Raw genomic sequence first — 14,927 nt, 5'->3', positions numbered from 1 at the left:
CCTCAGCCTCCCAAAGTACTGGGATTACAGGCTGAGCCACCGAGCCTGGCCTAAATTTCCCCTTTTTATAAGGACACCGGTCATATTGGATTAGGGCTCGTCTATGAACTTAATTGCTTTTTTTGAGACCCTATCTCTAAATACAGTCGCATTCTAAGATAGTGGAAGTCAGGACTTCAACATATAAATTTTGGGGGTTTGCAATTCAGCCCATGACAGTCTATAAAATAAGTTATTTAATTAATGATAATCTAAACATGAAAATGTTATATTTACCCACAGTTCAACTAAAACACTGTAGTTGCTTGGAAAAAAAAATCATTCATTCTAGACTTATTTTTTCATTCATATTTATCTATATTTTGTATATACTGTCTGTAAATTCTTTGAATGTATATTTACTTTTATTTATTTTTAATTTTTACTTACTTTTTAGTTGTATAAATACTTCATGTATACATTTGAAGTATTTTATTTTTGAGTCAGGGTCTCAATCTGTCTCCCAGGCTAGAGTGTAGTGGCACGATCACAGCTCATGGCAGCCTCGGCCTCCTGGGCTCAGTCAGTCCTTTTGCCTCAGCCTTCTGAGTAAGTGGGACTGCAGGCATGCACCACCACACCCAGCTAATTTTTTTGTAGAGATGGGATCTCAATGTATTGCCAAGGCTGGTCTGAAATCTCTGGGCTCAGGTAATCCTATCGCCTTTGCTTCCCAGAGTGGTAGTATTACAGGCATGAGCCACGGTGCTTGGCCTATAGCTTTCTAAAAGCCTTTCTTTTAAGTGACTGAGTATAGGTCAGATGAAAAGATAGTGTGTAGCTACAAGACAACTCCATTCTATCAAACTACTAGGGAAGAGCCACATTGTTACCTTATGCTGATGGCCGGCCTTGGTGGCTCAGCCTGTAATTCCAGCACTTTGGGAGGCTGAGGCAAGTGGATTGCCTGAGTCTGCAGGTTCGAGACCAGTCCAGGCAACTTGGCGAGACTTCATCTCTACAATAAATAAAAAAATTAGCCTGGTGTAGTTAGCACGGGCCTGTAGTTCCAGCTACTTGGAAGGTTGAGGTAGAAGGATCACCGGAGCCCAGCAGGTTGACACTGGAGTGACTTTGAGTGTGCCAATGCACTCCAGCCTAGGCAATGGAGTGAGACTCCTACTCAAAAAAAAAAGAAAAGAATAAAAAGAATGGTGACAATATTGGCAGCAGTTAGGTTTAGTTTTGAGTCATAGTTTTGCCATTGTGATGCTGACTTTGGTGTCATGGGTGATCCATGATTTTAAAAATCTAGTATAATTATTTCCTTACTTGTTTTGGAAAACTAGTTGGCTTTCACTCAATGGTTCTTTTTGTGTGTGTGTGTGTTTTTGGCCTTGGATACCTTTGAGAATCTAATGACAGTCATGGGTCCTCCCCAGGGAGTTACAGACTCCATGTTATGCATCAATGGTCAGTGACCTTTTTCTAACACCAGAAGCAGCAAGCACTTAAAAAAGGCACCACACTTGGCTGCTAAAAGTAGAGTCAGAGGGACATACAGGGAACGCAATGTGTGGCTGACAGGTGGAGGAGTTAACATGTAAAAATATAAATGTGCCTGCCTTAACTGTTTGATTTGTTTCATGGTCTGACTACTAAAAATTCATTTACATGTGAAGCAATCAATGCTTTCATATTTTTATAGTGACATATCAACATCAAATCTTTTTTTTTTTTTCTTTTTTTTAGAGAGACAGGGTCTTACACTGTCATCCAGGCTGAGCAGTGGCTATTCACAGGCATGATTGTACTTTACTAAAGCCTAGAACTCCTGGGTTCAAGCAACTCTCCTGCCTCAGCCTCCTGAATAAGCTAGGACTACAGGCAAGTGCCACCATGCTCAGCACAATATCAAATCTTTTTAATTTTTAATTGCTTTTTGAGTTGCAGCCTCACTCTGTCACGTAGGCTGGTGCAATCACTGCTTATCACAGGCTTGAACTCTTGGGCTGAAGCGATCCTCCTGCCTTGGCCTACTGAGCAGCGAGGACTATAGGTGTACGCCACCATGCCTGGCTAATTTTTCATTTTTTTTTGTAGAGATGAGGTCTCACTATGTTGCCCAGGCTACTCTTGAACTCCTGGACTCAAGCAGTCTTACCACCTCGACTTCCCAAAGTATTGGAATTATAGGTGTGAGCCACCACACTTGGCCATAATATTAAATCTTAAAGTTTGATGAAAAGATAGCACTTTTGGTGAGCATCACACCCACCTTGTCCTCCAGATTACTGTTACTAATGGCCTAACTGTCCACTGACCCAGACTAGATCTGAATTAAATTTAAAAAAATGGCTTTAAGTAGGAGTTAGTGGAAGCCCAGTACTCATGGTCTACTATGTTGATAACATAGAATCCAGGCAATATTTCTTTGATGCTGTAGTGAGTATTACTAGAAACATAAAACCCATATTATAACTTTTTAAATTATAGCAAAAATGAACTAGGTTGAGTGTGGTGGCTCACACCTGTAATCCCAGCACTTTGGGAGGTCAAGGCAGGAGGATCACTTGAACGTAGGAGTTTGAGACCAGCCTAGGCAACATAGTGAGACCTCATCTTTACAAAAAAAAAAAAAAAAAATTTGCCAGGCATGGTGGTGCAAGCTTGTAGTCTCAGCAACTCGAGAGACTGAGGTGGGAAGATCACCTGAGCCCAGAAGGTAGAGGCTGTGGTAAGCCATAATCCTGCTACTGCATTCCAGTCTGGGTGACAGAGTGAGACTCCAACTCAAAAAATAGATAAATAAATCAAAATAAACCAGTTGGTAATTTGTAACTCATTTTTTCTAGAGTATAATCTCTAGTAGTAGTTGAATAATAAACCTTATCATAGGTTTCGTTAAGTGACATAACTATTTCTGGATGCTATAAGTACTTATGAAATCGGGGGAAAATATATCTGTTCTAAGTGTTTAGTAGAATTATTAGGTCACCTCATTGGTAGATATTTTAGAGGCTGTGTCCATGCCCTGATCTCTGGAGCCTGTGAATATGTTCCTTTATATGACAAAAGAGACTTTGCAGATGGCATCAATATGACATACCTTCATGTGGGAAGACTATCCTGAATTATTCATGTAGACCCAGTGTAATTGCATGAACTCTTAAAAGTAGAGGGCCTTTCTTGGCTGTGGCCACAGGGAGAGATCACACCAGAAGAGTCAGAGAAATGCAATGTTGTTGGCTTTGAAGATGGAGGGAGGAGGCTATGAGCCAAGAATCATGGGCGGCCTTTAAAAGATAGAGAAGCCAAGAAAATGGATTCCCTCCTAAAGTCTCCAGAAGGGAACAAACTCTGCTAAGTCTTTGATTTTAGCACAGTGAGACCCATTTCAGACTTCTGACCTCTAGAACTGTATGATAATAAATCTGTTATTTATTTATTTACTTAATTCAGGGGTCCTACTCTGTCACCCAGGCTATGATCACAGTGATACGATCATAGCTCACCCCAGCCTGACCTCCAGGGCTCAGGTGATTCTCCCACCTCAGCCTCCCATGTGGTTGGGACTACAGGGGTGTGCCATTTTGCCTGCCTAGTTTTTTTTTTTTGAATTTTTGTAGAGAGGAAATCTTACTATGTTGCCCGGGCTGGTCTCAAACTCCTAGGCTCAAGCAATCCCCCCACCTTGGCCTCCCAAAGTGTTGGTATTACAGGTGTGAGCCACCACACTGGCCCTGTGTTATTTTAAATTACTGTTTGTAGCGCTTTATTACAGTAGCAATTGAAAACTAGTAAGAGTCTCAGTCATCAAGATGAGTGGGAGATGTGCCAAAAAAAACTAAACAGTCTGACTCTGATAATAACTGTCTTCTCTTTTAGGTAGTAGTTGAGCTGGGAAAATTTGAAAGGAAGAAGTTAACAAATTCCAATTTGCAAGATGGACATGCAAAAATGGAGGAAGTGCCTAAACAGCTTATTCCATTCCTTAAGAAAGAAGCACTGACCTTAAATAGAGAAAAAAAGTGGGAAGTAGATAGCTATCCCATAATGCTCTGGTGGTCCCCACTGACTGGGGAAACTGGAAGGTTAGGCCAGTGTGGAGCGGACGCCTGTTTCTTCACCATCAACCGGACCTACTTCTATCATCACATGACCAAAGCTTTCCTCTTCTATGGTAAGTAGGGCTGCTGCCTTTCTCCCTTGGTTTGCTGTAATCTTTTTCCAAAGCTGAGTTCCTGCTTACCTTCAGAGAAAGATGGTCAAGCATTCCTTGAAAACACTTGGACACACCTGATTTCCTTTGTGTTTGCTCTGTGGGAGCCCTGGAATTTAGCAAATACAATAAACAAACAAGCCTGACTAACCCTGAGGCGATTGGCTGGGACACTTGGTATTTACAGGGGAGAGGAGATATTTCTTCTCATCTTTTTACAGGTAGGTGTTTGTGCTTACTGAACTTGATATTCAGAGAATTGAGCGTTGTTTATCCTGCTGACATCAATTCATTTATCTGTGATAATAGCCAGGAGATTCTGATTACTATAACAGTTGTTTAATTCGACATAAGGCAAACATAATGTTCTTTACTTTTTTTTGTTGTTTTTTTGTTTTTTTGAGTTGGAGTCTCACTCTGTCTCCCAGACTGGAGTGCAGTGGCCGCTCCCGGCCACCGCAGCCTGGACCTGCTGGGCTCCAGCAATCCTTCCACCTCAGCCTTCCTAGTAGCTGGAATTACAGGCGCGTGCTACCACGCCCGGCTAATTTTTTGATTTATTATGGAGATGAGGTCTCGCCTGCCCAGGCGAGTCTCGAACCCGCGGGCTCAGGCAATCCACTCATCTCAGCCTCCCAAAGGCGCGGGATTACAGGCTGAGCCACCGAGCCCAACTGTTCTTTACTTTTTTAATGTCAGATTAATCAGAAATAAAAGTAAAAAGATTGTTCAGTGTCAGCTCTCGAAAGCAAGTTGGTATTCATCACTTCTTGAGGCTGATGATTTATCATGCTGGGACTGAAGAGCAGCCAAACCCAGGGAGTGGGAGGCAGCAGGATGCCAGCAGCATTAGAAATGCAGGGCTCCTGGGGAGGAGTGGTGACAGTGGGGGACAGATGAGCAAGGGACCAAGTAGAGGCAAGGTTAATCATTTAAGGTAGGAAGTCAATGAGAGGAAATCTGCCTTAGCGTGGTTATGAATATGTCTGTGTACTTATGTGTATATGTGTATTATATCTAATCCTGGCTTTGGGGAGGTGGAACTGAGCGTGGGATGGGACTGAGCGTGGGATGGGATGTTGAACTGAGTCATTCTCAGTGTTCTGCCTAACAACAGCTTAAATAAAGCAGACTATGGGTTCAGGAGGAATCAGGTGGTACACATGCCCCATTAGTTGGTGAGGACTACCGAGCAGTGGGCACTAGTGCTCAGGGAAATTCCAGGTATTTAAACATTAGATAAATTCCAGGTATTTATAAAAAAAATTGTTTAGAGATAGGGTCTCGCTCTGTCACCCAGGTTGGAGTGCAGTGGCTATTCACAGGCACATTCCTAACGCACTACAGCCTTGAGCTCCTGGGCTCAAATGATCTTCCTGCTTCAGTTACTTGAGCAGAGTATCTGGGATTTCAAGTATGCACCACTATGCTTGGCTAATTGTTTTTTTTTGTTTTTTGTTTTTTTTTTTGCAGAGACAGGTTCTTGCTATATTGCCCAGGCTAATTCTAGGTATTTAAAAATCTAGATTCTTGCTTAGTTGTCTCAGAGGCTTCCTGATGTCCCCATCCACTTGCTTTTAGTCTCTTCTCTTGAAAAGGAATCAGCATAGGTTTGAGAAGCGAGGGCTATTTGTATAGAGCCAGGCTGAGAGAAGAAAGGATGTTTGTCCTGAGAGAAGAACAATAGCCAGAATAACACCAAGTACTTATTTTGACCTTCTTTTGATTGCTAGTCCCACTGATGGTGTAATATAATGTATGGTATTTTATCATGATACCTTTCTATAATAAAATCCTAAGAATTCTGAATTCTCTAATTCATATAGTTTGAAAGTTTGGATATAGGATAGTGATCCTTTAGTTGTGCTTTGAGACAAAGCAAATTGAAATGTTGAGTTTAATTTCCCCAATTTTAACAGAAGTCCCTAGAAATATTTTAGTTATACACAAAAAAATATGGATGATATAATGGGCACTTATGTACCTACTACATAACTGAAGAAATAAAACATTATAAATATAATTGAAATGCTTTATGGGCCCCTCTGTGACCAATCTCATTTCTTTCCCTCTTACTCCAGAGGGAATGATGTATAATCCTGAAGTTGGTGTGTGAGTGTGTGTGTGTGTGTGTGTGTGTATGTAAGAATATAAGTATACCATTTAGACACACAAGGGTTATAGGTATATGTATAAGATGTTAGAATTTCTTAAATGTTTAAAAGATAGTGACTATGATACAACCACTTTAAATACTGGTTTGACAATATTTATTAAATGTAAATTCACCCAAATAAGTCTACTGCTAGATATATAACCTCATGAAATCTTACACATATACATGGATTGCTTGTTATAGCATTATTCTCCATAAATAAACTTTAAAAATAACCTAAATGTCCAACAACAGGAAAATAGTTAAATGAGATATGATATGTAAATACAGTGGAATAGTATATACAATGGTGAAAATGAAAACTAGAGCTGTAAGCATGCAACTTTGCTAAGCCTCGAAAACTGAGTTGCCATTTTGCACTACCATACAATTTTAGAACATAATAAATAATACTGCATATTGTATATATTATTGTCAGAAACCTCTAGTAGAATTTTTTTTTTTTTGAGTTGGAGTCTCACTTTGTCGCCCATACTGGAGTACAGTGGCATGCTCTCGGCCACCGCAGTCTCGAACTGCTGGGCTCCGGCGATCCTTCCGCCTCAGCCTTCCAAGTAGCTGGAACTACAGGCACGCACTACTGGCTAATTTTTTGATTTATTGTAGAGATGAGGTCTCACCAAGTTGCCCATGCAGGTCTTGAACCCAGGGGCTCGGGCAATCCACTCACCTCAGTCTCCCAAAGCATGTGATTATAGGCTGAGCCACCGAGCCCAGCTTCTAGTAGAAATTTACTGAAGAGTATGTGATGCTGGCCAGGCACAATGGCTGAGGAGTTCGAGTTCGATGCCAGCCTGAGCAGCATAGCAAGCCCTTGTCTCTACAAAAACACAAAAAAAGTTAGCTGGGCATGACAGTGCATGCCTGCAGTCCGAGCTACTTGAGAAGCTGAAGTGGAAGGATGGCCTGAACCCAGGAGGTCAAGGCTGTGGTGAGTAATTATCATACCACTGTACTCCAGCCTGTATGACAGAGTGCAACCCCAACTCAAAAAAAAAAAAAAAAAAAAAAAAAAAAAATATATATATATATATATGTATATATATATGCTGCTATTTCAGGGAAAACAACATGTTGTGCACACATGTATATGCATGTACACATACACATATATTACACCCCCCACACCCCAACTTGTATGTACATACACAGGTTGAATATCCAAAATTCAATAATTCAAGACCTGAGATGCTTCATAATTTGAAACTTTTTGAGTGCCAATATGATGCTCAAAGGAAATGCTCATTGGAGCAATTCATATTCCAGAGTTTTGGATTTGAGATGCTCAACGAATATAATAGAATCTTCTCTTTTTTACCAGTTTAGAAATTTAGTAATGGTTGTTTTGGTGTGGGTATATATTCGTTTACTGAAATGGGAATTCAAATATTTGTTGCCAGGAAGCCTACAAAACAGTATTTGGCTTAGTGAGTTTTCCAGACTCACAGATCTGTGGGTTCACATTTAATTTTGTCAGCTCCTGAGAGTCAACTTCTCTTCCAGAGGTGGACACATCTCCAGCCAAATTGGAGACAGGGTAAACTATAAGGCTTCTGGTTTTAGGTCCTGTTACTCTCTAGTGCTTAAAACCATCAGTGACTGTGACTGAGAACTGAATATATTCCATTTTTATTAGCTTGGCATTCAAGGCTCTAAATAATCTGACTCCAACCTGCCTTCTGAGCTTAACCCATATCATTCCACAAACTAAACCTTATAAAAAGTCAAACTGGAATAGTCATCATTTTAGACATGTCACAATTATTCCTAACTTAGCACCATTGTTTAGTTAGTTTTTATGTCTCAGAGTGTGCTTTTTGTATTTGTCCTGTTAGAATAATCTACTGAATACCTTTCATTTACTTGATAATGTGGATGAACAATATAGTTTCTGATGTCAAAGATTATTATCTTGAGATAAAGATATTACCCACTAGTGTAGGGCCAAATAGCATATGTACCACAAGAGAAATGTCAATAAATCCCATGGGGTTTTAAAGATTAATAGAGAGCACTTGAGATTGGAGGGATCAGGAAAGGGTTCACAAGCCCTCTTTTATAAAGTAAGAGAAATCTGAACTGGGTCTTGAAGGATATTGGAATTGGATTATGTTGGGATTGGAGGACATTTCAGTATGAAGAATAGCATGAATGGGGGCATGGAGGAAAAAATTAGGAGTAATATCTGAGATGCAGCAAGGGGATCTGGTTGGCTCTAGTATAGCTCTGTGTAAGGGAGAGATAAGAATAAAGATAAGGATAAAGTAGGTAACTGTGGCATTTGATCTTGTGTATAATTTCTTCCCTAGTAGAGTGCAAAGGTCACAATGATAGGGCAACATCAATTCATCTTTGTACCTCCTCCCACACCTTGTTTATAGTCAGTGCTTTGTACATGGTAGGTGCTCAAAAAATATTCACGGAGACCTAAAGCCATAAAGGACCCGAGAGTCTAACTTCTTTATAGAAGCCAAGATTGCACAGCAGTTAGCAGCAGAGTTGGATGGAGAACCAAAGTGTCCTGACACCTGACTATCTCATAACCATAATGAAACCTAGATATTTGGATTTTGGAACTGCTTAAGGTGTATGGTTTTTAGCAAACTGAAGTAGAAATTGAATTCATTAATAAGGTTGTTGAGCAAAATAGAATGTAGACAAACACTCTTCTGTCTGAGCATTCCAAATTCTAATTAAGTAGGTCACTTAAAACTGCAAATGGGACTCTGGTGCAGCAGGATTGAAAAAGAAAAGGCAGAAAAAATGGTGAGGTATTAAAAGCTGACCCAATTAAGGGTAAAGAAAACTCAAAGGATTATGTGACCTCGAAGCTTTTGTAAACCAGAACATTTTTTATTTTGCTTGTCACCTTTGTAACCTACTTTCTTTTTCTTCTTCCTAGAGATGGTTCATTTTCTTCATAGAAACACATTTCTGGAGGTAATAAAGAATTTAACCAGTTAAAGTTGGTGAATACTGTGTCTGGTTTGAGCCATTTAAGAATATAAGGATTTAGCTACGTTAACAATTCTCTCAAACAAAAATTAAGCAGTCAAAAGTGAATATGAGGTCTGACAATTAAGTTTGTGAGCTCATCCTAGAAAAAATGCTACATACCTCATTGCTGAATATCACTATGGTCACCTTTAAAGGGCTCCCCTTGGGAAGCTATGCATCAGTGTCCGTACCTAGTCCACCAGTCAAAGAAACTTTGGAACTCTTTCTTTAGAATGGCCATCAGAGCTGTTGTCATATTTCCCTTGATGTCCTGAAAGTCATAAAAATGTCTTTCTTTCAATATTTCCTTTATCTTTGGGAAAGAAAAAAGTCACTGGGGGCCAGATCAGGTAAGTAGGGAGGGTGTTCCAGTATAGTTATTTGTTTACTGGTTAAAAATTCCCTCACAGACAGTGCTGTGTGAGCTGGTGCATCATCATTATGCAAGAGCTCATTTGGGACCATTTTGCATACGCCTTTCTTATGCCAAGATTTTCAGTTAAGATTTTCCTAACTGTTTCTCTACTGATGTTTATTTGGTCTGTTTTGCTTCTCACAGTCAGCAAACGATTTTGGCACACAATTTGATGAATTTTTGCAGTGTTTCTGTCAGTTCTGCTCATTACTGGCCATTCTGACCTCGCTTCATCAGCACTTTCTCTCCCCTCAGAAAAACATTTAATCCATTTGTACACTGATGTTTTCTTCATGGCATTATCCCGATAAACTTAGACTAATATGCTTCTGATTTCACTTCCACTCATGCCAAGTTTACCAAGGAATGTAATATTTGTTCATTGCTCTGACATTCTTGCGATGACATCCAAAAACATGCAACAACAATAACTAACGTCACTCAGCAAGATACCATTACACATTGGCACAAACACGGCTGTGAGACACATACCAAGGTTATGAAACTTTACCGAGTTGTCTGTACAGTGCTGCCAATATAAGTGCATGGTGTCAGGTTCCCAAACTTAATTGTCAGACCTCGTTCATTTTTTTTTTAATCAAAAGTTTATAGAGTTACTGACGTTAGTCTTAGAAACTCTCATTGTAGTGATTTCAGAATACAACTGCATTTTGAAACTATTCTTTTGATAGGTGACCCTTGTGAAGGAAGGGTTAGACTGCCCTTGGCGAGCATGAGGGTAGTTAGAGTTGAGAACTGTTTGTTTTTGGTAAGTTACTAAACAGAAGTTTTTAGCAAATTTAGGCTCATAAAGAGAAAGACAAAAAGTAGGCTACTGGAATATTCCACTTTATCAGGTATATGGATAATAGCACACCTTGGCTGGGTGCAGTGGCTCACATTTGTAGTCCCAGTACTCAGGGAGCCTGAGACAGAAGGATTGCTTGAAGCCAGGAGTTTGAGACTAGCCTGGGCAATATAGCAACACCCCATCTCTTAAAAAAATTTTTTTTTTACAACAAAAAAAAGAGATGGAATCTCACTATGTTGCCGAGGCTGACTTCAACCTCCTGGCCTCAAGTGATCCTCCTGTCTCAGTCTCTAAGTGCAGGGATTACAGGCATGAACTACTGTACCTGGCTTCCTGTTTCTATTTTTTAAAAAAACAAACACATTTTGATGAAGTGTGGTGGGAAGAAAATGGAGTGGGTCTACCTCAAAGAAGAACTATAATACAGCTCTCTAGTGCTGGACCCTGAGTGATTGGTAGCAGTCTTGGTGCTCCACCTGTGAGTGCAGTCTCTTTGTTTCCTCATCCTTGGTTTTAAGGTGCTTTCTTGAAGAAGATCTCATCTGCTTTCCACGACAGCCTCATAGGTAAGAATTATCGTGTCTATTTTAATGAAGAGGAAACTAAAGCACAGGTAAAGGACTCATCTTAGATCATTTATGTGACTAGCAGGAACTCAGACTTTCTCCTAGTGCAAAAGTGTGAGAAAATATAGTCTAAAATATATTAATATTTCTGGCCTTGGAGAAGACAGAGAGTAAAGAAATAATCAGAAATGGGTAGTATCATTCAGGGAAGCTTCTTGAAGGACATGAACAGTGTGGAAGGCTTTTGCAGGAGAGGTTGTAGATCCAAGAGGAGAGTCTGGAGAGACTCAGTCACCAAGTGTCATGAGCAAAGCAAAGGGGAATCTGCATTGCTATCAACTCTTTAACCCAATATGTTATGTTAGTGAGCAGGTATTCTGATGGAAAAGGTCTCCAGAGTGATCAGATGTCTCTACATCATCTATGGGTTACCCATTCTCAGAGATGTGTAAGGAAATATATTCAGCGCAAATGATAGCAAATACAGTGGATGCTTTCTTTGTTTCAGAGGATGCTTTGGGGTTTCTCAGTGTCTTGCTGTGATCATGTATAATTAAAAAGAGAGGGTGCATGGAAGGGAGCTGACTTTTCAGACAGGTCCTCTCAAGGGCCAGATTTCTGGCGGAATCTTCATCTTTCAGTGTCTGTTCAGTTTCTTCAGTTCGCCAAGAATCAGACTTTAATGAACTGAATGGCATTGACCTACATAGAGATGCATGCTTATGACAAAAAGCCGATGTATCAGTGTATCTTCACAGTAGCAGGAGTACTGATGTTTATTGTCCAGGATTTTCTTCTCCCAATGATCAAGATAGAACATGGAATTAGAATCCTTTGGTTGCTTAATGAACTTAGAATTATGGTCAACACTTTCATGGCCTCGAAGGATATCTCATCCAAAAAATGAAAAAGCTTGATTAGCTTCCTCTTTCCCTAACAGAGGAGTAGTAATATGATCACTGCTATTAGTTGGTACCTGCTCAGTACCAGGTATCTAAGAGACACTCTCCATGTGTTCTTTTATTTAAAATCAGCATAACCCTGTATTACCCTAGGTACTATCACCATTTTAGATGAGGTAAGTGATTTACAGAGAATGTGAGTGACTTGCCCAAGATCACATGGATGGTAGGTTTTTGAGCATGGACCTGAACCTGAACATCTGATTCTCCAACTTTTGCTCTGTTTATTAGCATCTTAATACACTGTCTACACCAGAGGCTATACACATGTGTGCCAGATAAGTCCCTTTCTTTTTTGGAAATGCTGCATAAACAGAGATTCCTGTTAACCAGTCATCAGTCCCTTTTTTTGAGTTTCATGCACTCTTATTTCCTTTTAGACATTTCATTTACTTATTCATCACCCGTGTGGTATACAAACATGATTTGTGGAATGAGAACAACATATGTTTTATTTATGTTTCTTACTTGCCCTTTAAACCTTATTTGGGGGAGGGGTTTACTTTTCACTATCACCGGATCTCCTATATTTGTCCTTTCTCTTAGGGAATGGCAATCTTATGATCATTTTCAGTTGAAAATATGGTTTAAAACTTAGTAAATGTACTCCTCAGTCCCTAATAGAATGCAAATTCTAAACATGCCTAGTTGTTTTTCTTTGCCTGGACCCCAAGTTGGAACCCTTTATGCCGGAAACTGCCTGAACTTTCTGCTCTCTATCCTCCCCTGGGCCCTCTTCTCCCTCCCTTCCTTCCTAGCTACTTCCAAGCTTGTCAGACTTGCAGTGGGAGAGAGGGAGGAGAATTAAGAAGAGGGGACATTTCTGACTCGGCTGGCGGCTTCATGGTCTCTGAACCTGGCAGGTGGTTGATGCTGGTGTACTTGGGTGGGTCTGGCAAGTGATACAAGTGAACTTTTTCATTCTGAGGCATTTTCCTGGCATTGAAGTTTCCCTGCTGGACTTCTTGCGGTTAACAGTTTCCAGTCCTAGGAAGCTGCATCTCTGCCCTGCATAGTCATGTGGGTCAGCTTCCCAGCCTCTGGGACCATGCAGAACATGGCCAGCTTCTTTCTGCGGTGGTTTCTCTGTCTATCTTTGCCTTTGCCTCTGAGAAGTGCTCACCCACCCCTTGCTTCGTGGAGTGTTTTTTTTGTTTGTTTGTTTGTTTTTTTTGTTTGTTTGTTTGTTTTTTTGGGTTTTTTTGAGTTGGAGTCTCACTCTTTCACCCAGACTGGAATGTAGTGGCATGCTCATGGCCACTGCAGCCTCAACTTGCTGGGCTTAGGTGATCCTTCCGCCTCAGCCTTCCTAATAGCTGGAACTACAGGCATGTGCCACCATGTCTAGCTAAGTTTTCCTGATTTATTGTAGAGATGAGGTCTTGCCAAGTTTCCCGGGGTAGTCTCGAACTCGTGGGCTCAGGCAGTCCTCTCACCTTGGCTTTCAAAGTGTTATGATTATAAGTGTGAGCCACTGCACCTGGCCTTTTTTTTTCTCTTGGAGACAAGATCTCACTGTGTTGCCCAGGCTGGTCTCAAACTCCTGGACTCAAACCATCCTCCCACCTCCGCCTCCCAAAGTGCTGAAATTACAGATGTGAGCCACCATGCCTGGCTGCTCCCAGGAGCTTTGAGAGTGCAGGTGGATTGCAGTGCAGCAGCCCTTCTGGTGTGCCCCCTGCCTGGAGACCTTCCTGGTGAGATGGGTTGGGGGAGTTCAACCCTTGTCCTCAGTCATTCTGAGCCTCCTCAAGCCCATAGGCTCTAATCCTCTGTGTCTCTAAGATGCAAGGAATATACTTCCAAGTTCTTGAGGCAACCCCTTTGAAGCAGGGGATTCAGAGCATTGCAACAGCGTTTTTTGCAGTAGCTCTTCATTAGTCTTCTCAGAAACTCGCCGAACCCCTTCTGTGAGGTTGACCTTGTTGAGAAATCCAAGAACCTTAGATTGGTGCTCTTTCATTCCCTCTACAGATTTTGAGAGTGAGGACAAGTAGGAGTTTCTGTCTCATGACTAATTTGGAATCTTGAAGTCTATCCTATTATTTCCATCTCAACATCTAGTCCTGTAGTTTCTCTGTAGAGGGTCACTATTTGCCAGGCCCTTTCTGTGTTGGAGAAGCACAGAAAACCAACAAGTACAGTTCACCATGATTATATCACCAGTGATGGGACAACAGCCTTGATAGAGTTTTTCTTTTTTTTTTTTTTTGAGTTGGAGTCTTACTCTGTCGCCCAGACTGGAGTGCAGTGGCTGTTCCCGGCCACCGCAGCCTCAACCTGCTGGGCTCCGGAGATCCTTCCACCTCAGCCTTCCAAGTAGCTGGAACTACAGGTGCGCGCTACCATGCCTGGCTGATTTTTTGATTTATTGTAGAGATGAGGTTTCACCAAGTTGCCCAGGCGGGTCTTGAACCTGTGGGCTCAGGCAATCCACTCACCTCAGCCTCCCAAAGCACAGGATTACAGGCTGAGCCACCGAGCCCGACTGACAGAGTTTTTAATTCCACCATATCTAGTCATCTTGACTGAATTGGATATCTTCTCAGACTTTGTGAGTGATGTATCTGCCGGAGTCCAGCTCCAGCTGGGTTCAGGGTACCCCAAAGGTGGAGACAGCATCGGCGATTGGGGGGGAAGAAGAGAGAGAGAGAGAGAGAGAGAGAGAGAGAGAGAGAGAGTGGGCCTCAGTGGCCAGCTCCCAACACAGAGTTGATCATACTCAGTGATCTATCACAGAAACAAAGAACAGAGTACCATATGTTCTCACTCATAAGCGAACCTTGAACAATTATAATA

The 14,927-nt window shown here is 41.2% G+C and overlaps 1 protein-coding gene across 4 annotated transcripts in view; it reads left to right on the top strand.

Annotated features, from left to right (window-relative positions):
* FUT10 (fucosyltransferase 10) overlaps window positions 1-14,927 on the top strand; it is a 97,043-nt gene that overhangs the window by 2,791 nt on the left and 79,325 nt on the right. For 3 of the 4 annotated variants that reach the window (XM_008054127.2, XM_021710469.1, XM_008054129.2), the window contains exon 2: window positions 3,868-4,162. In XM_008054127.2, the coding sequence (XP_008052318.1) occupies window positions 3,868-4,162 (295 nt within the window). The remainder of the gene's footprint in view (window positions 1-3,867; window positions 4,163-14,927) is intronic. The other variant, XM_008054128.1, reaches the window with a different exon arrangement.

This window comes from Carlito syrichta, unplaced genomic scaffold, assembly GCF_000164805.1.
Source record: "Carlito syrichta isolate Samal-C Ts95f unplaced genomic scaffold, Tarsius_syrichta-2.0.1 Scaffold289110, whole genome shotgun sequence".
NCBI lineage: Eukaryota > Metazoa > Chordata > Mammalia > Primates > Tarsiidae > Carlito > Carlito syrichta.
This window is presented reverse-complemented; position numbering and strand designations above follow the sequence as displayed.